At 34.3% G+C, this 24,864-nt stretch overlaps 3 protein-coding genes and 1 long non-coding RNA gene across 11 annotated transcripts; 3 read left to right on the top strand and 1 right to left on the bottom strand.

The window, feature by feature from the left end:
- Nucleotides 1–353: 353 nt before the first annotated feature.
- LOC129871727 (uncharacterized) lies at nt 354–3,388 on the bottom strand. Of its 2 annotated transcripts, none has more exons than XR_008762301.1 (4): nt 3,302–3,388; nt 2,939–3,140; nt 2,144–2,228; nt 354–1,099 (listed from the first exon to the last, which is right to left on the bottom strand). It is a non-coding gene; the product is annotated as an uncharacterized LOC129871727 (long non-coding RNA). The 2 variants fall into 2 exon arrangements; XR_008762300.1 differs by having other exon boundaries at nt 2,939–3,143; nt 3,302–3,386.
- Nucleotides 3,389–3,421: 33 nt separating this feature from the next.
- Nucleotides 3,422–4,851, top strand: LOC129871726 (uncharacterized). Of its 3 annotated transcripts, none has more exons than XM_055946699.1 (4): nt 3,422–3,572; nt 3,930–4,267; nt 4,456–4,526; nt 4,631–4,851. In XM_055946699.1, the coding sequence occupies exons 2-4, from the start codon at nt 3,933–3,935 to the stop codon at nt 4,660–4,662; spliced, it is 438 nt and encodes a 145-aa protein (XP_055802674.1). In that variant the 5' UTR covers nt 3,422–3,572; nt 3,930–3,932; the 3' UTR covers nt 4,663–4,851. The 3 variants fall into 3 exon arrangements, with proteins under 3 accessions (XP_055802674.1, XP_055802673.1, XP_055802675.1); XM_055946698.1 differs by having other exon boundaries at nt 3,918–4,267; XM_055946700.1 differs by having other exon boundaries at nt 3,918–4,267; nt 4,456–4,551.
- A 4,634-nt stretch (nt 4,852–9,485) lies between these two features.
- On the top strand, nt 9,486–10,769 carry LOC129870910 (uncharacterized). Of its 3 annotated transcripts, none has more exons than XM_055945786.1 (4): nt 9,486–9,572; nt 9,852–10,204; nt 10,369–10,439; nt 10,542–10,769. In XM_055945786.1, exons 2-4 carry the CDS (start codon nt 9,870–9,872, stop codon nt 10,571–10,573), a joined length of 438 nt encoding a protein of 145 aa, XP_055801761.1. In that variant the 5' UTR covers nt 9,486–9,572; nt 9,852–9,869; the 3' UTR covers nt 10,574–10,769. The 3 variants fall into 3 exon arrangements, with proteins under 3 accessions (XP_055801761.1, XP_055801763.1, XP_055801762.1); XM_055945788.1 differs by having other exon boundaries at nt 10,369–10,464; XM_055945787.1 differs by having other exon boundaries at nt 9,487–9,730.
- An 8,457-nt stretch (nt 10,770–19,226) lies between these two features.
- Nucleotides 19,227–20,620, top strand: LOC129871220 (uncharacterized). 3 transcript variants are annotated; one of them, XM_055946109.1, is made up of 4 exons: nt 19,227–19,303; nt 19,533–19,883; nt 20,290–20,360; nt 20,466–20,620. In XM_055946109.1, the coding sequence occupies exons 2-4, from the start codon at nt 19,549–19,551 to the stop codon at nt 20,495–20,497; spliced, it is 438 nt and encodes a 145-aa protein (XP_055802084.1). In that variant the 5' UTR covers nt 19,227–19,303; nt 19,533–19,548; the 3' UTR covers nt 20,498–20,620. The 3 variants fall into 3 exon arrangements, with proteins under 3 accessions (XP_055802084.1, XP_055802085.1, XP_055802086.1); XM_055946110.1 differs by having other exon boundaries at nt 20,290–20,385; XM_055946111.1 differs by lacking the exons at nt 20,290–20,360; nt 20,466–20,620 and adding an exon at nt 20,055–20,269.
- Nucleotides 20,621–24,864: the final 4,244 nt, after the last annotated feature.

Raw genomic sequence — 24,864 nt, 5'->3', positions numbered from 1 at the left:
TTGTTTATCATTCATCAAATGAAGTTTTCAAGTCCTAATTTGTAGAGCGAAAAAAACCCTAAAAGCCTTTTCAAAAGGATTACTCTTACATGCTAAGAACTTTGATCAGAGGCGGATTCAGAATTTTAATGTGACAGGTTTAGCCTTTAAGGTTCTTAGCACCTAACTCATTATACTTTCGATATTATAGGTTGTAGTGATTTTTCTCATATATACTTGTGCTCCTTGTCGAAAATATTAGGTTCAGATGAGTCCTTTGTCCAAAGGCTGCATCCGCCTCTTAAGATGATAGAAGGACATTCAAAGAAATATATTAGTTGGATTCTGATATAAATGAGGTAATAATTAGCAGTTGAAAATGTTCAAAAGAATAACTATCTGGGAGTTGCTTGCCACTTATAACCAAGATTGTGGAGCATCTGTGAGAAGTCAAAAGACAAAAGCCCGTGGCACCAGAGGCAGATGAAGTATTTAGTCAAGGCATAGTACATAAACATACATCCAAACTTGGCCTCATTTGGCAAGTAATCACTCAAACTTCGAGTATGCACATGTAGACATCTTAACTCATCCCCACTGTATCAGTTGATCACTCCAGTTAACAAAATGATCATCTACACACCTCCAAAATGTATGTGTCAGTCAGCAACGGGTGTCCACGAGACACAATGGGGATGAGTTGGAGTGTTCAGTTGTTAGTTGAAATCAAGTTGAGGTGTCTAGATGTGCACTCTCAAAGTTTGAGTGCTTACTTGCCAATTGAGGTCACGTTTGAGTGTCTGTTTATGTAGTGTGTCTTTAGTCAATATAGCAACTTAACTGACAAGTATCACCATCATTTCAACAGATTTTAAGTTGAACTCGTAATTTCAAAAGTGTAATGGGTTCAACAGCAAGCATCTAAAAGTTAAAACCGTCCAAGTTAGAATCCTGTATTCGCCTCTGACGACTTGACTCTCTAATTTTCCTGCAGTTGTGGCTACTTGATGCTGCATTGCTTGAGAGTTGATCAGTGAGTTACTTTTTTGAAATAGTGCTCTGGTCCAGCGACTCGACCAAAAATATCCAAGTGAACTCATTCCTATATGGTTATTTGATGCTGAAGACCAATAAGAAAACAAGTTATAGTGGGCAATACAAAGGGCTTAGCCAAAATGATATTTCTTTCTGTGATTCTTTTTTTACCACTACTAATCGATCTTTAGGACCTTTATTCTGATGAGATTTAAGAGAGTGTCAACTCATTTTTTTCAAATAGAGATCATGTTAAAGTAGTGGAGAACCTCAGCTAAAACCATGCTATGTATTCTTTTGGCTATAATGAAAACATCCAGAGAGGGACAGGGCATCTATAATCATTCTTCTTGGTTTTATCGCCACTATCATCAATATCATTATTACTCGATGAGTTGTTTCCTTTTTCAAATTAACTAATTGAGTAAAGATAAGAAGAATATATCTTAATTAATCACTATTAGCTTAAACTTACCTTCTGACAGCACAATAGGAATTTGCAAAATTCAAAAGCAACGGCTATATTTATCATTGCCGTTAGGATGTAGATTCTGGTAAGTATTATTGAGGAGTATTGGCCCCCTTTACAGAATGGTCACATATAAAGAATAAAGTATGAAGCTTTGTCTGAGGTTTTCTTATCCAGAATATTCATGCTGTCTGGTTAAAAATAGTGATTAGGATTCCTCCTTATCAAATCCTATTTCAACACACAAGCTTCTGTGCTTAGTTGGAATCAGCTGTGGTTTCCATGTCAGCTTTTGTGGACTCGATAATTTGTCAAAAGATTTCAACTCATTGTCAATCTTGATTACTCTTGATTTGCTCCAATTTGAAAACCATAGTTTGTGTTTGCATAAAAGGCCTGTTTTGTTTTTGTTACTCCTTCCATTTCAATTTGTTTGTCTGATTTTGACTTGACTTGTAGTTTAAGAAAGTTAAACTAAAGATATTCATAGTGTACCAAAATGTCACGTAGAAAGTTAGAAATAAAGAGCTGTCAAAAAGGGAGATGGACTTTCTTTTTTAAACGGACTAAAAAGGAAAGTAAGACAAACTAATTGAAACAGAGGGAGTATTCTTTTATGTTGCACACATCAAGAACAGCAAATTGTCTATTTTTACTCACTTCTTTCCACTTATAACTAAGTGGGAGCTTACTGCCTCGGGCTGCCCTTTTTCTTCCTTCTGCTTGGTTTTATATCTGTAAAGTTCTGAAGGAAAGATATTAGCATTCTACCGTTAAGGCATCGGAGCCAAGTCAAAAGTTATAGAATAACCTTACACTATATTGATTATGGTCAAAGATGGTTAACCTTTTCACTTCTCATCTGCAACTACAGGGCATCAAATTCATATAATTCGAGTCTCGTACAATGCATCACTTTCAGAATCTTCAGAGAATATTGATGATTTCTTTACTAATGAAAAATGAAGATAAACTCCATGTGATGATCATTTAAATTACATTGTCTTAGGTACCTTTCATGAAAGAGGTATTTCTCTTCAAGTTGATATATTCAATACTGTCAGGAATAATGTAACTCTGGTGTTTTGTTCCGACTTCAAATATCACCTGTTTGCTCTGATAAATTGTATCATAGGAATAATGTAACTCTCATGTTTTGTTCCGAATTCATGTATCATTTGTATACGTCGATAAAAATGCTTTTTATATTCCTAGCAATCTACTAACCAAGATATTGTGCTTTTCATATAGAGATAAAGGGCGAAATGTGTGATTAAAAGCTCTAAAAACTGGTTATGTCAAAATAGACACTTAAACGCGGACCTGACTAAAAAGGAGATGAAAAGAAGTTCACTTTTGAATTATTAAGAAGAATATAACACAAAAGAAGAATAGAACTCAAATTATGCATTATGAGGGAATTGATTCCCTGGTAGTAATTGTTACAGTGTTTACCCTTTGGAACCTGGACCATTTTCCACCTGAACGACATAAGCCTTCGTGTCAGGCAGTTGCTTGCATCCGTGATGTGGATTACACATGTTAATCTATTGTGTAAGCGTGGTAAATCCATATCATCTCGAGGGCCATTCGATCTTAGCAAGAGCAAATGGTGAAATAACCCCACCTTTCACATAACATCTTCCCCTCATAACACCTACTAGAAATGGATACAGAACAAAGAATAATATTTTGAGAAACACTTTTTAGTAGAATAATGGTCCAAGAACGGGCAAGGAGGAGAATTATTTTGTTTTTTCAAGAAAATACTGCTTCACATGCATGAATTTGACAGTTGAGAACTTTTGTGAACCATACCTCTAAACTCGAGAAGGAAGGAAAGTAGGAGGTTTATCCAATTCCTTTTTGGAAAATTTGCGATATCTTGTGGATCCCATTTAAGGAAACCGTCTTGTGCTCACAACAGATCAAAAAGAAAACCCTTGGGGCCCCAATAGTGAGTTCTTCCAACTATATAAACCTCCTCAAACCATTCATCAAACTTACCAACTCCAGCAAGCCATTTCTTGAGCTTCAAGCTTACGTGTTGTCGAGAAGCTCAGTTCTTCAAATCCTTCGATTCTTTTAGGTGAGGCATTCATTATGTTTTTCTTATGTAGTTCATTTTGTTATCTCATATTGAAAGTAAATGCAAAAAAAAACTGCAATTTTGAATGCAAGTTCTTTAAAAAATTGGGCCTTCTATACAATATTAACGTGCCACGGAATTTCTTCCTAGAATGAAATAACTGTTCCAAGTGTAAGCAATGCAGTTCTTGGCTTCCTTCTTATATACAGTATTTTCAAATGCCTCAAAGGTTGATAAAAAATAAGATGTCTCCATTATATTGTTTTTTCATGCCTCTTAAGATGGCGTATTTTACTTCCCATATGCAAATTTGTTCTCATAATCTTTTCATGTTTACTAATTCAGATTTCAAGACAGAAAATGAGCAGGGATGGAGACTGGATGTGTGCTGCATGCCAACACCTAAATTTCAAGAAACGGGATGCATGCCAACGATGTAGCTGCCCAAAATATGCAACACCGTCTGATGTTGCCATGTATGGACTAAACAAAACTGAAGTCTTGGCTGGTGACTGGTATTGCAGCGGTTTGAACTGTGGTTCTCACAACTACGCAAGCAGAACAAGCTGCTATCGATGTGGTGCCTCAAAAAGTGATTATTATGGTATTGGGGCCGGAATGATGGCACCGGCAGGTTATGGATATGATTCAAGTGCTCTTCCTGGTTGGAAGAGTGGTGATTGGATTTGCAGCAGGTTAGTTCATTTTTACTTCAATAACAACAATTACGGCTCAATTCCAATCAAATAGGGACGGCTATATGAATCCTCACTGTTTATGTCCCGGTCCAATATTAGATGAACAAACTAAAGATAATTTTTTACTACTGGCATATGCAAGTGACTTGCTCTATAACTGACACAACTTCCTTCTTGATCGACAGATTAGGATGTGGTATGCACAACTACGCCAGTAGAGCAGAATGTTATAAGTGCAAGACACCTAGGGAATTCGGTGAGCCATCTTCCTTCTGATTCTGGTACTGCATCATCGACATTTTTCTTTCCAACGCCATTTATCATTTACTAACATCCTGTTCATTTATCTGTTTTTTTCAGGAGGTGACATGAGAGAAAGTGAATTATATTGAGGGACGCTGTGACATTAAGTTCCTATTGAAGATTCAACCTTCAAACAACCCTTCTTCGTCTTTTCTCCCTTGCTTTTAGTTTTTCTTTTCTTCTTTCTTTAGATTAGTTTCTTGAAGAAGGGTTTAATTTCTAACTGCATTGTAACTGTGCAAGTGTTCTAATGAAGAAGTTCCTTCAGATTTTCCGTTCTTTCCGTCTTTCGTTTTAAGGATTACAGCAAGAAAAAATAGGAGCAATAACATAAGGATCAGATATTAGATTCATAGAATCTTTGGGTGGTTTCATTCTAAAGGAACAAAATTAGTTCCTTTAAGCATCAACTCTCAATTATTACACAGATAAGAACCTGATGCTTTAATTTTATAATTGAGCCAATTTCACCTTTTCTCTTTCCTTTGCTCCCTCAAGTTTCCAATTCGTTTCAATTCGATGCTAATATGAAGCATTTTCAAGATAGTCATTCTATCTTTGTTGAGATAAGTACATATAATTTCAATGCAACTAATTATTCAAAATCCCATTTGAGGGTTCTTATGTTCAATGCAACTTAAGAGACAAGAATGAGCCAAGAATTTCTAAATCACACTAATAAGGCTACATCAAAGTTCGAATGGAAGGGCCTGTGTACATTCTTTAAGGGTAAGAGAAATAGTAGGAGTTGTTGAAGATATAATTAAGTTATTAAACTCTAACAACTTAAGCTTTTAGATAAGATGGTCACACATTTCGACATGGTATCAAAACAAATAATGGTAGTGAGTTCAAGTCTCACCACCACCCATTATCAAGAAAAAATTGCACGTGATTAGCCCATGCAAAAGAATCAAACCCGTACGTGAGAAGGTGTGTTGAAGACATAATAAAGTAAATAAAAGTGTGTTTCTCTAGTAGTTTAAGGTTTTTGAAGAAATGGTCACACACTTCAATAGCAGTAATCATATCCATATATTTGAAGCTCAATAAGAAATTGTATTATGATGCAAGGCTCATTCAGACAAGAAAAAACTTCAATGATTGCTCATATTTGAGTTGTTGAGTAGACTTAATAGGAATATTTGAGTTACACTTTCAATTTCTAAAAAAATATCTTAGGAATTGGAGGGTAGGGGTGAAAGGAGCAGTGGCGCATTCAACCACGAACAAGGATGAATGTGTGTGTGTGCGCGCGTGCATAAAATAAGTACATCTAGAGTTACATATACATCTTAATACTCCCTATCTTAGTTTAGGACCTACAACGTCTAAATTTTAGATCCACAACTCAAACTGAGAGCTGAAGTGCATTGCATGGCAGGGGTAGAAAGACCTATCTTTGTCCCTCCACCTTACAACAATTCTACACATTCTTCATCCACCAACGTCTAGATTTTATATTCCTTCTTTTATCGAGACAAGTGTCTTAGTTCTTGTGAAGAAGTTTCAACTCCTTGAAATATTCTCTTGTGGTCCAGACAGCCAGAACCAATTCATATTAGTCATGTCTTTTATTTTCTCTTCTATAAAACTAGTGGCCTTTCATTTCAAATATCTCTCTCAATAAAAGGTCATTTTCTTGCTTAAAAATCGATATTTTGGGATTTTATTCCCTAAGTTTTCTCTATTTTTTTCCAATCGAGAAAGAAAGTTCAAATTATTGAAGAATATTTAGGAAAAGAGGGATGTTAGCATCATATCCATTTGTCAAACCATACCTCTATACCAAACTTGTCCTTTAAATACATGAATTTAACAGTTGACAACTTTTAAAAACTTGTGCTATCTTGTGGATCCCATTTAAGGAAACTGTCTAAAGCTGACAACAGATCAACAAGGAAACTTTTCAGCTTCAACAGTGAGATCTTCCAACTATATAAACCTCCCTAAACCATTCATAAAAATTATCAGTACAAACAAACCATTTCTTGAGCTTCAAGTTTTATGTCTAGCCGAGAAACTCAGTTCCTCATTTTTTATTTTTTTTTTAAGGTGAGGCGTCGATAAAGTCCTTTCCTTGTGTAGTTAATTTCATTATCTTATATTGGAACTAAATTTCCTATTTTTCCAACTTCTAGACAAAAAAAACTGCTGTCTTTAATTCAAGTTTCAATACAAGATTAATGTGCCGCGAAATTTCTTTCAAGAATGAAATAGCTGTTCATATAATGCAAAGTATGTTTGATTCACCTTCTTAACTATAACAATTTAAAGAATCATTTAACGGTTGTTTCCATGTCCCTTACAATGGTCTATTTTACTTCTCATATGAAAATTTGTTCACATAATCTTTTCATGTCACTTTCAGATTTCCAGACAGAAAATGAGCAGGGAAGGAGATTGGATGTGTGCTGCATGCCAACACCTATATTTCAAGTAACGGGATGCATGCCAACGATGTAGTTGCCCTAAATTTGCAGCACCGGCTGATTTCTCGCATGACATGTTTAAGACCACAAGTTTAAAGAACATTAATTTTGGTATATTCTACGTATCTTTAGTTTAAGACCACAAGTTTAAAGAACATTAATTTTGGTATATTCTACGTATCTTTAGTTTAAGACCACAAGATTAAAAATCTTCCTTACTTTCTTAAACTTCGTGCCAAGTCAAAACCAAACAAATAAATGCTTTAATAAATGCAAAGGCTTATGTGTCACTTATGAACAGAAGGATCAGATATTAGATTCACAGAACTAAATTAGTTCCTTTAAGCATCAACTCTCAATTATTACACAGATAAGAACCTGATACTTTACTTTTATAAGTGAGCCAATGAAGTAACTTAATTCCACCTTTTCTCTTTTTTTTTTTTCTTCAAGTCTCAAACTCATTTCTATTTCCAATTAAGCTGCAACATTTCCAAGCTAGACATTCCATCACTGTTGAGCTAAGTTTATATACAAAAGTTCAACGCAACTTAAGAGACAAGAATGAGCCAAGAACTTCTAAGGATTGGCTCTTGGCCGATAATCGATCTAGCAATAAGCAAAGTGCAAACAAAAGGTCCTTTATACATACGTAATTATAGGGCACCGTTTGACTAGCTACAAAGTTTAGAAGAAAAGACGACTTTTGAAATTTGTGGTCTAAAACAAACGTTAGATACTTGTGTGACTATAAATCATTTCATAGGGTAAAAGGGGAATTTTAAAGTTAAGTTATTTATGATTATAGAAAGGTGACGTTCTTTTTGGAACATTACTAAAAAGGAAAGTGTGTCACATAAATTGGGACAGAAGTGAGTACTTAAAATTCTGCTTTGTGCTACAACTTAAGCTTTTAAATAAGTGAATCACACATTTCAACATTATATCATTAGCAGACAAAGATCGTGATTTCAAGTCTCACCGCTACCCATTATCAAGAAGAATTTCCATGTGTTTAGTCCATGAAAAGGAATCAAGCTATGTGTGAGGGGTGTGTTGAAGACATCAACAAAAACAACAACAACAAAACCAGTGTAATTCCACGAGTGGAATCTAGGGAGGGTAGGATGTATGTAGACATTATCCCTACCATTGTGTAGGAAGGTTGTTTTTGTGTGTTGAAGACATAAAAAAGTTATTAAAAGTTTGCTCTTTCTAACGGTTTAAGTGTTCATATAAGATGGTCACACACTTCAACAAGAGTAATCTTATATTTGGAGCTCAATAAGAATTCATAATTTAATGATCCAAATATGCATTTTAAAGTTTCTCACTCCAACTTGTCTTTATAAGTATCATGTCTATGAGGATGTATATAATCATGGGAGGTTTTGGACCTGGTCATGGAAAAAATGATGTCCTATCCTTCATTTAAGACAACCTCACAAAGCCCCTTAGGAGAAGGCGATGTGGATCTATGTAACTACGTTTTGCTCAAATTATATAGAAAAGAATGAATATATATGTGTGTGTGTACATATACTAAACGATACTCTTTCTGAATCCATGTCGATTTTGGGGAGAAAGGCGAGCACTTGATTTCCATCCCTGGGTTGTAGAAGCAACCCCAACCAGAGGTGAACAAACCATACATTAATCATTTTCAAGACGAATCATAGATATACAAGTGAAAAGGCATTAACATGTCAACAAATATAACACTTTAAACCAACAGTTCCAAAAATGCAATGGATTCAGCGATAAGGACCTTAAAGATTAAATTACTTGCTACTACATGACCAGGAGGTCACGGGTTCAAGCTTTGAAAACAGCCTCTGGCAGAAATACAAGGTAAGGCTGCATACAATAGACCCTTGTGGTCGGGCCCTTCCCCGGACCCTGCGCATAGCAGAAGCTTAGTGCACCGGGCTGCCCTTTTATCAAGTTTAAATCATGAATCTGCCTGTGGCTCGATCATATCTCCATGCAGGAATAATCCATCATTTCGGAAAGGTTCACATTCCATGCACAATTAATTAGACAGGTGTTTCAGTTCATGTGAAGTAATTTCAATTCCATAGCATATCTCCTGTGGTCCAGACAGCCAGAACCAATTCATATTAATCATTTCTTCCTTTCAAATATCTTTGTCAATAGAAAGTCAATTTTCGTTTAGTCTGTCTAATTAGGATTCTATTCCCTAAATTTTCTCTATTTGTTTCCAATCGCAAAAAAAAGTTCAAATTATTGAAGAATATTTAGGAAAAGTTAGATGTTAGCATCAAATGCATGATTTTAACAGTTGACAACTTTTGAAAGCCATATAACTGTACACTTAAGAAGGAAGGTTTATCCAATTATTTTTTATGCTATCTTGTGGATCCCATTTAAGGAAACTGTCTAAAGATCAAATAGGAAACTTTGAGCCCCAATTGTTAGATCTTCCAACTATATAAACCTCTCAAACCATTCATCAAAATCTACCATCTTCAGCAAATCATTTCTTAAGCTTCACATTTATGTATAGTCGAGTAGCTCAACTCATTCAAATCCTTCATTTGTTTTAGGTGAAGTTCATTTCTTTATCCTAGATTGGAACTAAATATTTCCAGCTTCTGTACACAAAAAAAGAAAAGAAAAAGTTGATGCCTTCAATCAAAGTTTTTCAAAATAATTAGGCCTTCGATACAAGATTCATATGCCAATAAATTTTGTATAGAGTGAAGTGAGTACTGTTCATGTTAAGAAATGCAGTTCTAATGATTGTTGCACGTGCCTCTTACGATCTTCTATATTGCTTCCCGTATGAAGAAAACTTCTCATAACCTTTTCATTTTCACTTTCAGATTTCAAGACAGGAAATCATGAGCAGGGAAGGAGATTGGATGTGTTCTGCATGCCAGCACCTAAATTTCAAGAAACCTGATGCATGCCAACGATGTAGCTGCCCTAAATATGCAACACCGGCTGATGTTGCCATGTATGGACTAAACAAAACTGAAGTATTGGCTGGTGACTGGTATTGCAGCGGTATGAACTGTGGTTCTCACAACTACGCAAGCAGAACAAGCTGCTATCGATGTGGTGCCTCAAAAAGTGATTATTATGGTATTGGGGACGGAATGATGGCACCGGCAGGTTATGGATATGATTCAAGTGCTCTTCCTGGTTGGAAGAGTGGTGATTGGATTTGCAGCGGGTTAGTTATATTTAACTTCATTGATAAAACTTATGCCTCAATCCCCAACAAGTAGTGGACGGCTATATGAATCCTTACTATTCATGTCCTTCCATTTAAGTTCATCCCGGTCCAATATTATAAAAAAGTTTACCACAAGTGACTTGTTCCTTCTTGATCTACAGAATAGGATGTGGTATGCACAACTATGCCAGTAGAGCTGAATGTTATAAATGCAAGACACCTAGAGATTTTGGTGAGCCATCTGCCATGTGATTCTGGTACTGCATAGTCGACGTTTTACTTTCCAACATCGTTTTTCATTTACTAACATCTTATTCATTTCTCTGTTTTTCAGGAGGTGACTTGAGAGAAAGTGAGTTATATTGAGGGCCGCGGCAATATGAAGTTTTTCTTTTTTTAATCTTCCTGTAGATTAGTTTTCAAAGAAGGGTTCTAACTGCATTGTAACTGTGCAAGTGTTCTAATGAATGAAATCCCTTCAGATTTTGTATTCTGTCTTTCAACAACTGCTTTTTGTCGGGTGCTCCAACGAATAATATTATGTAAACTTAGCACCCCTATATAGGCCTATGGACTTAATTTACAACAAGAAAAAAGGAAGTTGAACTTACATAAGGATCAGATATTAGATTCATAGAATATTTGAGTGGTTTCATTCTAAAGGAATCAAGTTAGTTCCTTTAAGCATCAACTCTCTATTATTACACAAATAAGAACCAGATGCTTTACTTTCATTAGTGAGCCAATTTCACCTTTTTTCTCTTTTCTTTCTTTCCTTCAAGTCTCAAACTCATTTTCATTTCCATACTAATCTGCAACATTTTCAAGTTAGTCATCTCAGTATTGTTGAGCTAAGCCCATATAATTTTAATGCAACTACAACAACATACGCAGTGTAGTCTCACGAAGTGGGGTCTAGAAAGGGTAGAGTGTATCCAGACCTTACCCCTAACTTAGAGGCAGAGACGTTTCCAATAGACCCTCGGCTCAAGGAAAAGTAATGCAAAGCAGTTCAGAAAAAGAAGTAACTGAAGTACAAGAAACAACATATAATAACAATAATTTCCATGCAATTAATTAGTGGAAACCCCATTTGAGGGTTCGTAAACTCGTTGCAACTTAAGAGACAAGAATGAGCCAAGAACTTGTAGATCACACTAATAAGGCAACTAGAAGTGGAGAGCAGCCGTGGTCAAAGCTTGGATTTTGATCAATAAGCTAGTAGTAAGCTTGGTTACATCGAAGATCAAATAAATGGGCCATGGCTCATGTACATTCTTTTAGGGAGAGATAACTATTACAACAATATTTGTATCCTTATATTTAGAGCTCAATATAAAATTGTATTTTAATGCAAGACTCATTCAAATAAGGAAAAACTCGAGAGATTGCTTCTATTAGAGTTATTGAGTTATTCAATAAGAATATGGAATTGATTCTTGTTACATTATTTCTGAAACATTATCTATCTTAGGGAAATTGGGGGAGGGGCGTAAAAGGAGCATTGGCGAACTCAACCACAAACAAGGGATGAGGGGTTGGAGGTGACCTGAGCAATGACAAATTCAACCACAGATTAGCATTTTCAATAGAACCTGGTGCTATGGTGTCGAGTTTATACATATGTGTGCGTTTGTGGGCACATAAAACAAGTATGTCTAGAGTTAGATATACATTTTAGAACTCACTATCCACAATTAGGACCTACAATATCTAAATTTCAGATCCACCACCACCACACTATGACAGAGAAGCTTGCATTATGATGGCAATTTTACATATACATTTTAAAGTTTCTCATTTCAACTGGTCACAAATTAAAGGCCATTAGGAGAAGGCAACATGAATCTATTACTACAGTCACACACATGATTTCCACATCCCTTGGTGGTAGAAGCAACCCCAACCAAAGGCGAACGTACCATACATTTAACCAATTCAACTGTAACCATCATTTTCAAGATGCACCATAAATATACATGTGAAAAATCATGAAGAACGTCAACAAACATTATATTTCAGGCCAATAATTACAAAAATGCAATGTGCTTAGCGATAAGTACCTTAAAGATAAAACTTATCAAGTTTAAATCTTGAATCCGCCTGTAGCTCCAACAAAGTCTACTGCTAGATTTCCATGTAGGAATAATGGAAAGGTTCACATTCCACGCAAAATTAATTATATTCCCTTTTTAATGGTAGACAAGTGTCTTAGTTCATTTGAAGTAGTTTCAATTCCATGGCATATCTCCTGGTGTCCAAACAGCCAGAACCTATTCTTAATTAATCTCTCTGTCAATAAAAAGTCAATTTTTTGTTTAAAAATCAATGTTTAAGTCTGTTTTAGGATTCAATTCCCTAAGTTTTCTCTATTTTTTTCCGATACAGAAAGAAAGTTCAAATTATTGAAGAATATTTAGGAAAAAAGAGATGTTAGCATCATATGTTGTCACTCCCCGGGAGGGTATCCTAGACGTGGCCGGCACTCAGAAACCATTACTGGCTCCCAAGCGAACCACTTGGCCTGATCACACATCCGTTCGTTCATTCAATCAGCGGAAGACTTAAAATAAAGAGATAATTAGGTGGACAATTCCAATCAACAATCTATCTCAAGGAAGAAAGGCCATGGGCCAACAAATCGAACTCCAATCTATGTCGTTAAATAGTTTGACAAGAACAATTCAAGAAAATAAAATACTCAATCGACCGATCACTATCTAGTCTATGAAGCTTAATCACTACTATCTAATTGGTGCCAATGATAGATTCATGGCTACCTTAAATCAGAATGAAAAGACTAAACTCAATGCAAGAATAAGTGGTATCCTCCGAATGTAGGAGAGGACTCACCAATAAGCTGAGTGTGAACAAATCTTCAACGGTGCGCCTATTGATGATCTCTTAAACCTGTCTCTCCATTATGAAACGATGCAGGTCCAAATGAACGTCAGTACGTAGAATATACGAGTATGTAATATGGCAATATGAAATATGCGTCAAGATAGAATAATATCGGTTCAAATATCTCATGTCAGAAAGATAAGAGAGACTCAATCAAGGTGTCATAAGTCTAAAGTAAGAATATAGTTTAGACAGAGACCAATCATATACAATCCAATCCAATTATGTACAATCCAATTCAATCAAATCATTTACAATTTGATCCAATCCAATCATATACAATCCGATCCAATCCAGTCATAGATAATTTGATCCAATCCAGTCATATACAATTCGACTGTCATGCTCCGAGAGGGTACCCTAGACGTGACCGGCACTTGGAAACCATTTCTGACTCCCAAGCGAACCACATAGCCTAATCACACATCCGTTCATTCATTCAATCAACAGAAGACTTATAATAAAGAGAATATTTGGTGGGCAAATCCTAAATCAACAATCTAACTTAAGAAAGAAAGGCCATGGGCCAACAAATCAAACTTCAATCTTTGTCATTAAAATAGTTTGACAAGAATAATTTCGAGGAAGTAAAATATTCAATCGACCCATTACTATCTAGTCTATGAAGCCTCTATCACTACTATCTAATTGGTGCCAATGACATGTTCATGGCTACCTCAAATCAAAATGAAAAGGGCTAACTCGATGCAAGAATGATATAAGCGGTGTCCTCCGGATGTAGGGGAGGACTCACCAATACGATGAGTGTGAATAGATCCTCAATGGTGCTCCTATTGACGATCTCTTAAACCTGTCTCTGCATCATGAAATGATGCAGGTCCAAATAGACGTCAGTACGTGGAATGTACGGGTATGTAATATGGCAGAATGAAACGTACCTCAAGGAAAAATAACGCCGGTTCAAATATCTCAAATTAGAAAGATAAGAGAGACTCAATCAAAGTATCATAAGTCTAAAGTAAGAATACATTTTAGACAAAGACCAATCATAAACCATCCAATCCAGTCTGATCATGTACGATACAATTCAATTAAATCATTCAATCCAATCCAATCATATATCATTCTATTCAACCCAATCACATATCACCTAATCCAATCCATCACACATCATCTAACCCGATCCAATCGTACACAATCCAATTACATATCATCAAATCCAATCCGATCATATACAATCAACTCAACAATCAACTCAAAGAACTCAACTCAATAAATATGCAAATTAAATCATGCAATGTATTCAACTCAATTATCTACAATCACAATCAAACCAATCATATCAAGCACAATCCATTCAATTGGGAGTTTCTCTAACCGACAACTATCACCATATGAGCGAGTGATAGTACAACAATCCGACGTTATTACCACATCCGTCCATACTTTGCCAGGGTATGAACGATCAACCAATCATGGATCCAATTCAACCAAGTCCTATCATGTCAGGACAATAAAATGGGAAACATCCAACTTTAATGGTTCGATCCCATGGGAAGCATCCGACTTTAACGGTTCAATCCCCTCCTACATTTGGCGACATAGTTTATTGATTCGAGTATGGACTATACTCTTACCCAATTCGGTGCTCGATACTCCTCCCAAGACTCAATATGCTCATATCTATAAAGTGAGTAAAATACTCAAAATACTCATTTTCAAAACTAATTAAAGGACTTCTCAAACTCAACTCATGCTTAAACTCTTTTTTTTAAATCATAGATGGAAATAATCATTCTTTAAAACTCAAAATAGCGTATAAATAGTTTATGTAAAAATGCTCACAATCATTTATTTAAAACTCCTTCTCAAGAGATCATTTATTTTCAAAATGTTCATAAGACTCCAATCAACTCAAATTATGAAAATCACATGTCACATAATCACGTTAGACTCCAATCTACTTCATCATACAACATCCTCATCAACATAGCCTCTTCATTCACATCATCGTCAAATATCATCATTCACATCATCATCAAACATCATCATCACATCATCATCAAACATCTACTCCAAAATCCTTATTTAATTCTACATTTCATTTATAGAAACAAAAGTGACATTCTAGCTCTACCAATGTTTTAATTTTTTTATGCCATTCACATTCATAACTATTCCAATTCATTCATCTCATTCCAATCGACACATACCCAAACCATCCATCTCAAACTCAAGACAAATTATGACCAAAAAGAAATCTCATCTTGGGTTCATGTGAATGAATACATGAATTCATACTCTTAACAAAACTCAACTCAAGAACACTATCAATGCATATGAATTTATATACAAAACTTCATTTGTGGTCAATGATATGAAATATAACTATTCAAGAATTTAAGTCATGAAAATCGCCAATCAATTTCTAGTACATAAAAATACTCTAGAGTTTAGGAAAAATTCAAAGAAAATCTTTATAAAAGGTTTGAATCTTTCACAACTTCTACCTAACACATCTATGGGCATATGAAAGAACTCAATCCATATTTTAGGTTAGCCTTACATACCTTGCTTGAAGATCATCTCACCGGAGACCAAGACTTGACTTGAAGATCTTGAATCCTTGAGCTTTTGAGAGTATCTCTTGTTGGAGATGGATTTGAAGGAGAAGAGAAGGGGTTTCTAGGGTTTTTAGAGAGAGAGATGGACTGAAATAATGGTCCAAAACGTCCCAAGGCAGATGTATATATAATTTGGGAAAATACCCAAATTGCCCTTTCTCCAAAAATCTGGAAAACAGGCTAAAACGCTCTTGGCATGATAGTGGCGCATCGCGCCACTGCGGCGCCAAGTCGAATTTAGGCTTAAAACCTGCACATCTGATAGTGGCGCATCGCGCCAAGGACCAAACTACTGAGGCTGTTTTATGGCGCGATAGTGGCGCGTCGCGCCCTTACAGCGCCAAGCCTATATTTTCTAAGTTCTGGAAAATAGGCTTAAAAACCCTGCACATCTCCTAGTGGCACACCGCGCCAGGGACCAAACTACTGAGGCTTATTCCTGGCGCGATAGTGGCGCATCGCGCCACTGCAACGCCAAGCCCAGGCTTCCTGCAGTCACAACCTAGGCCTGAAATTCTGGCAGTACCAGTCCGTCTTAGGATGGTCATAACATTTGACTCCGAACTCCAAAATTTTCAATCTTGGTGGCGTTGGAAAGAAGACTCAAAGACCTTTAATTTGATAGGTCATGGTCCACCCAATTCATCATATTTTAGGAGACATGATCGTTAGAAGTCGACCCCTTATACGAACTCATCCGAAAACTTAATCGATTGGGATTCTTTGGACTCGAATTGGTGTTAGAGATCTCTTATGACCCCTAAACACATCTAACACACTTCAATTACTTAGAAATTAATCCTAACTTATGTGTAAGATTATAAGTCCTCCGGTCCGAGTCTACACACATATGAAGAAATGTTTGAGTCTTTGCGAAAACTTTTTTGAGGTGTTACATCGACCCAATCCAATCCAATCATATACAATCCAATTCAATCCAATCACATACAATCCAATCATATACAATCAAATCAACAATAAAGTCAAAGGACTCAACTCAATAGATATGCAAATTAGAATTTAGCAATGTTTTATAATTTGACTCAATCATCTATAATCTCAATCAAACCAATCATATCATGCACAATCCACTCAATTTGGGAGTTTTTCTAATCGACAACTATCACTTATGAGCCAGTGATGTGCAACAATCCGACGTTGTTTCCACGTCCGTTCAATACTTTGCCAGGGTATGAACGAATCAACCAATCATGGATCCATCAATCAATCAAGTCCTATCATTTCACGACAATGAAATAGGGAAACATCCAACTTTAATGGTCCAATCCCTTCCTACGTTGGCTACATAGTTCATGTGATTCGAGTATGGATTATACTCTTACCCAATTCGGTGATCAATACTCCTCCAAGACTCAATGTGCTCATATCTATCAGGTGAGTAAAATACTCATTTAGTCTCTTTTGGACTTAGTTCAAATCAACTCAGTTAGTCTCATTTGACTCTTTTCAAAACTCAATTAATCTGGTCTCATTGGACTTTTTTTCAAAACTCAATTTATCTCAATCATCACTTCTTTTAAGACATCCAAAATCATGCTTTCAAACCCAATCAATGCAGTAAATATTAAATGCATTCAAAATATAATTTTAACTCCTCAACTCAATCTCAAAATAGATGTTTTAATGTAAAAAAAAGTTCAACGCGTTTATACAACAAAACTCATGCTCAAAATAATAATTAAGAGACTTCGCAAACTTAACTCATGCTTAAACTCTTTCTAAATCAAAGGTGAAAATAATCATTCTTTAAACTCAAAATAATGCATAAATAATTTATTCAAAAACGTTCACAAATCATTTTTAGAACTCCTTCTCAAACAATCATTTATACTCAAAATCTTCATAAGACTCCAATCAAATCGAATTATGCAAATTATATCATAAAGTCACATTAGACTCCAATCCACTCCATCTCAAAACATCACACCAACATTACCTCTTCATCAATTATTTTACTTAAAATAAATAAATATCATTTACATCATCATCAAACATCTTGCTCCAAAATCCTCATTTAACTCTATGTTCAATTTCATCAATTTCATTAAAATATGCATCATCGCACTTTGAAAGCAATATTTTTATTTATACATGAAAATCATCAATCTCAACCTCAAGACAAATTGTGACAAAATGAAATCTCATCTTAGGTTCATTTGAATGAATACATGAATCCATACACTCAACAAAACTCAACTCAAGAACATTATTAATACATATGAAGTTATAGATAACTCAAGAACAATATAAGTGGTATGGATTTATGATAACAATTAATCCTATCCAATCATTTCTCCATTCATTTAGCCAATCTTTTGCGGCTAAATCATGACTCATCAATACTCCAAATCAACAATTAAGGATACTCAAAATATTTAAGTTTATAACAAAAATATGTATAACAACTCATACCAATCAACTCTTAGACCCAACCATAGTATAAGAATATTGTAATATAGGAATCAATTCGGGTTCATGGGGATGAAGACATGAAGCACTTATCAATTTCTCAACTCATCAACATCAACATAACAAAATCAAGTTAGTAGATGTAAAAACTCATCAGGGCATAGATCTATCAAGAAAACTCAATTCCTATGAACATTCAACTCAAAGAAGATGTAGGGCACATGGGTGAATTCAATCCATGTTATGAGCAGTCTTACATACCTGGAATGAAAATTATCTCACCAAAAATCAAAGACCCAGCTTGAAGATCTTGAATCCTAACTCTTCTTCTCCCTCCACATCTCTTCTCTCAAAAGCTCTAGGGATGAATGAGAAGAAAACACCCCTAGGATACTGATAAGGGGCGGATTTTATCCCTAAAACGTAGTGGGGAAAGGTGGAGAAAAGACCAAAAATCCCCTCCCCAAAATATGAAAACTTACAGAAGTGAAGCAAAAACTGATCGCGGACTTGGCGTGTACCTCTCTGGTTAACTAGACATAACGTTTTACTCCAAACTCTACAAAATGCAATTTTAGTGGCGTTGGAAAGAAGACTCAAAGAAATTTAATTTGATAGGTCATGGACCACCCAATTCGTTATATTCTAGGAGATATGGTCGTTTGAAGTTGACCATTATACGAACTCATTCGAAAACTTAGCCAATAGAAATTCTTTGGACTTGGCTTGGTATTAGAGATCCTTTATGACCCTAAACCACATCTAATACTCTTAAAATACTTAGGAATTGATTCTAACTCATATATACAATTAGAAGTCATTTCGTTCGAGTCTATATGCATGTAAAGAATGATTCGAGTCTTGGCGAAAAAAAAATTGGGGTGTTACATACGCATTTGTCAAACCATATCTCTATACTCAAGAAGGAAGGTTTATCTAATTATTTTCTTGAAAATTTATGCTATCATGTGATTGTGGACCCCGTATAAGGAAACTGTCTAAATTCAACACAGATAAAAAAGGAAACTTTTGGGCCCCAATAATGAGATCTTGCAACTATATAAACCTCCCCAAACCATTCATCAAAATTACCAACTTCAGCAAACCATTTATTGAGCTTCAAGTTTTACGTCTAGTCGAGAAGCTCAGTTCTTCAAATCCTCTAACCTTTTTTAAGGTGAGGCATTCATAATGTTTTTTTCCTTGTGTAGTTCATTTTATTTCATTCCAGCTTCTACATAAATAAAAAAGCTTCTTTCATGAAAAATTTTCAAAAAATATTAGGCCTTAAATACAAGATTCATGTGACAAAGAAATATATGCAACTATATTTTTTTAATAACAAGATTGATTTGTTTTTGTAAGCAAATTTATACTCAAAATCTTTTCATGTTTACTAAATTTAGGTTTCAAGGACAGAAAATGAACAGGGAAGGAGATTGGATGTGTGCTGCATGCCAGCACCTAAATTTCAAGAAACGGGATGCATGCCAACGATGCAGCTGTCCTAAATATGCAACATCGGCTGACGTTGCTATGTATGGACTAAACAAAACAGATGTTCTTGCTGGAGACTGGTATTGCAGTGCTATGAACTGTGGTTCTCACAACTATGCAAGCAGAACAAGCTGCTATCGATGTGGTTCCGTAAAAAGTGATTATTATGGTATTGGGGCAGGAATGATGGCACCAGATGGTTATGGATACGATTCAAGTGTTCTTCCTGGTTGGAAGAGTGGTGATTGGATTTGCAGCAGGTTAGTTCGCAATTTCATATTTACTTTGATTTCCATGCAAAGTACTACGCCTAAAACCCCAGAAAGATTGGTCGGCTATATGAATCCTCATTGTCCATATCGCTCCATTTAAGCTCATTTTAATACAATATTATAGGTTAGTCATGTGACCTAAGCTCACGATACATGTAGGATCTGGGAAATGGCCAGACCAAGTACCTTGCATTTCCGCAAGAGATTGTTTCCGTGGCTTGAACTTATAACGTCCTGGTGACATGACATCAATTTTTACTGTTGCGCTAAGGCTCCCCTTCCCATCTCAGTCCAATATTATATAAAATGAAAATAAAAAGTACCAGAAGTCCCTTTAAATTTATTAGTTCCTACCGGCATATTTAACTTACACAAATTCCTTCTTGATCTACAGAATAGGATGTGGTATGCATAACTATGCCAGTAGAGATGAATGCTATAAGTGCAAGACACCTAGGAATTTGAGTGAGCCATCTGCCATATGATTCTGGTACTACATAGTCGACGTTTTTCTTTCCAACATCATTTTTCATTTACTAACATCTTGTTCGTTTCTCTGTTTCTTTTCAGGAGGTGACCTGAGAGAAAGTAAGTTATATTAAAGGACGCGGCAACATTAAGTTTTTCTTGAAGTTTTACCTTTAGATTAATTTCTCAAAGAAGGGTTAATTCCTAGCTAACATTGTAATTGTGGTACTGTGCAAGTGTTCTAATGAATGAAATGCCTTCAGATTTTGCTTTCTTTCTGTCTTTCAACAACTGCTTTTGACAATCAAGCAATGCTGTTTAGGCCTACAGAGAAATGCAAAAGTTAATGTATCACTTAGGACCACTATTTCGGTCTATGTACTTAATTTAAAAAAACAACATCATAGCCAATGTAGTCCAATAAAGCGGGATTTGGAGAGGGTAGAGTGTATACAGACCTTACATTCCGCTTAAGAAAAAACAGTCCAAAAAGAGAATAAACGAGAGTGAAAGCATAACAAAGCATTTTGAATAGTTACTACATCAAAATAATACGATAATCGAAGTAGAAGAAATAACAGATAGTAACAAAATTTAATTAGGGAAATAACACTTAAGGATCAGATATTAGATTCATAGAATCTTTATGAGTAGTTTTATTCTAAGGGAACAAAATTAGTTCCTTTGAGAATCAAGTCTCAATTATTACACAGATAAGAACCAGATACTTTGCTTTTATGAGCACATATGAAGTGAGTCAATTCTGCCTTTTCTCTTTCATTTTCTTTCAAGTCTCAGGGTGTGTTCGGTATGAAGCTTTCCCATGTTCGGTTGGTTAAATATATTGGAGAACATTTTCTCTAAGAAAACAAACTCCTTAAAAATGAGGAAAACAAGCTTTACTAGTGACATTCCACGTTGATTATGTCTTCCCAGGAAACTTACGGGTTTATACAGTGTGGAAGAAAATCTGCAACAACCACGACTCGTGTCATTAGTCATCGGAATCCTCACAAAGCAATGAACTCCCTTTGTCCACAACCTAGATAACTTTAGGAAATGCAGAGTGTTTTCTCTATTGTAAACAGTAGATGTCAACTAATCAAATATTTTTGGGTATTTATACACTAAGAGTTACAGTTAAGGAGGACGACAAGACAATAGGCTAGATATTTAAAGTGAACTAATGCTAATCAAGACATTATCTTTAATCCTAAGTACTCGAAAATTTCATCAAAATACTCTCCGATTTGCAAATATTATCATTAATCATTAACATATTATTTCCAAGAAACAATTCCCGATCGAATACAAACCAAACATTCAGAAAGATATTTACCATGTAAAATGACTTATGTCATACCAGACAGGGAAAAGGACTAAAAACATTCTCGCAAGATGAGAGCAAGCATTAGATGAAGCCGACTTTGTCCATCTCGCATATCAACTTCCTCTATCGATAGCGTAAAGCCGCCAAACATACTCTTAGTCATAAAAATATCATTTGGAACTCAATATGAAATTGTATACTCATGCATATAAGAGGACAAACCATTTGATGAGTTCGGCTGAACCCATTAATTTTTAGACAAACCATAGATATACACACTAAAATGTCAACAAGTACTAAATTTTAACCAAATAATTCCAAAAAAAATGCATTGATTTTAGTGATAAGAATCTTGAAAATTGAACTCGTCAAATTTAAATTACAGGTTCATTTACGGCCCCAACATAGTCTTCCTTTTTTGAAAAAATAAATAAATTTCACCCCGATACTACCATTGAGGTCCGCAGCTAATCCATACTAGCACATGCCACGTAAGGGCCATTAGGTGGAAGCGCTCCTTAATTATTAGGATTTTGTCCATACTCGAAGCGCAAATTTTTAAGACTTCTATAGTAAATAATGAAGAATTTCTATTCATATCATCACAACCTTCGATTGTACAGTCTAGTAATACATTTCCATGTAGGAATAATTAAATTATTTGGATAGGGCTCTTTATAGTAGACAAGTGTCTTAGTTCATGTGAAGTATATATATAGTTCAAATTCCATGGAATCTCTCTTGGGGTCAAGACAACAAGAACCAATTCTTATTAATCATATCCATTTATTTTTTATTTGTTTTGAATAAAATTAGTGGGCCCTTCTTTCAAATATCTGTCAATAAAAAGGTTTTTTTTTTCAAAAAAAAAAAAAAGTTCACTGTTTTTATTATTCCTATATCTAAAAAGTTGTAGAATAGAATGAGATTATCAAATAATATTCATGATACTACAAAAGTACCCTCATTAGTCATAAGAATGAAAGAATATTTGGATTAAAATGGAATTAATTGTTCCATTTTAATTGAGTAAACAATTCTTGGGGAACATCAAAGGCCTATGCCCTTCCACCCGTATATAGATAAAGTGAATTTTTTTGATTTTTTTAATAACTAGTTATGAAAATTTCGTGCTATACGAGCTCAAAATTTATTTAAAAAATTATTTTTTTAAGCAGTGTTAATTAATATTTTTAAATTATCTCATTAAGTGTAAAATAAATATTGGATAAATAGTATTAATATTGATAAATTTTAGATGATATTGATCAAATGATTCTAAATTTTGCTCTAAAATAAATTATATATGTATTTATGTGATAGTAAATCATCTCATTCTAAATCATCTCTTTTTTTTTCTCGCAAATATAATGTAAAATGACCTATTGAGATGTCCATAATTAAAATATTTTTTTTCCATCGATCGTTAATATTTTACTTGAAGTAGTTACAAAATATTAGCGGCATTCAAAGTAATAAAGTTATAACTAAAGGATATGAATTTAAAATTAAAATAGGTCCCATATTTTTTAAAAAATTGTACACTAACTAAATTAAAGAAAAACAAAAAAAAAATTAAAATGTTGTTGCTGAAGCAGGCACGTCGACGGATACGTGCATGCTTCAACCTCAACTCTCTCTCTCTTATATAATAAAAAATATGTTGCTTGAACTTTTTGAAAATACAGGTATACCTATGTTAAAGGATTCAATATGCACCCCTTGATATTTTTGGAATTCGATAAATATAGTTTTAATCTTTTTGGAAAGTCTTCACTGTTTTGCAAGTTTCTCAAAATAAATTCTTAAATTTAAGAATGTCATCTTTCGCAAATTTCTAAGATGGGGGGCAAAATTTAAATATCGATACAAAATTGTCATATTTGCAAATTTTCCGCCAATTTAATTTTTAATCAATATCTAAAACGATTTTTGAATGTTTTCAATCTAACCATTGGGTACGATAAGCACGCAAAATGGTCCATGTTTACGTATGGGGCAATCTTAACATCTTTTAATTAAAGAAAAATGAATAATGGCTACATATTTCTGATATCAGCTTACATCAGTAGAGATTTCTCGATTATGAAATATATTGAACCCTAGATTGAAAAAAAAAATCATAAAATGAAATGTTGCATTTTTAAGTTTGAAATTGTTAGTAATAATTTTGTACATTTTGTATACCTTTTTCACAAAGAAGAATTTGAAGAAGATCACCACCAAAAAGTTATCCCTTCATTAAGAAATAAATTTTTATTTTATGAGTTAAATATTTTTAATTTTATGTATTTAAGAAGAGAGAAGGATAAGAAGAAACCTATTTTTTTCTATTTTGTGCGTTCTCATTCTTTTGTTCAATAAAAAAAATGTGAACTTCTTTTCAAAGAAGGTAACCACCTCAACAGAAAACAATTAATTGAAACTTTTCAAATTTTTCTTTGTTTAATTGGTCGAACATTGAATCAGGTCACTACGAATTCAGATTAATTGAATCGATTGATTTATAGATGATTAATTTTTTTAAAAGTAAAAAGAACGGAAATATGACTGAAAAGCACAAACCATAACTCAAAAATCATAAAATTTATTATGTCGCACATAATTTGCAATTATAGTATAATTAATTAATTGATGGATTGATTGTCGAATAATTTCTTGTTTGTCCATAGTGTTAGAAGTTGAAATTTGAAACTCGAAAAAAATAAAAGAATTTTTGAAGTTATAATTTTGAAACTTAAAATTTTACTTGGATATACATTTTACTTGAAAAAAGATTTAAAATTCTATCGGTAGAAATTTAAAAAAAAATAATTGAAAATGGTTAGGGAAATTACAAGTTAAGGATCGAACCCCTCACCAACAAAGGTGAAAGTTCATATAACCAACCAACTGACCTACTAATATTTCCTGAAATGAAGTTCAAAAACTTTAAAACTAGTAACTTGAAATATTTTTTAAAGTTAGATTTTCATAACATGATCCAAAATCTATAGTCAAAATATATTTAAAAATAAATTTTCAAAATTTGATTCAAAATATATAGTCAAAAATACATTCAAGGATAAAATTTTAAAATGTGATCCAAAATTTTTAGTCAAAAATACATTTAAGGATAAAATTTTAAAATGTGATCCAAAATTTTTAATCAACAATACATTTAAAGTTTAA

The sequence above is a fragment of the Solanum dulcamara genome, chromosome 10 (genome assembly GCF_947179165.1).
Source record: "Solanum dulcamara chromosome 10, daSolDulc1.2, whole genome shotgun sequence".
Lineage (NCBI taxonomy): Eukaryota > Viridiplantae > Streptophyta > Magnoliopsida > Solanales > Solanaceae > Solanum > Solanum dulcamara.
Note: the sequence above shows the minus strand (reverse complement) of the source record. Positions and strands in the feature narration are given on the sequence as shown.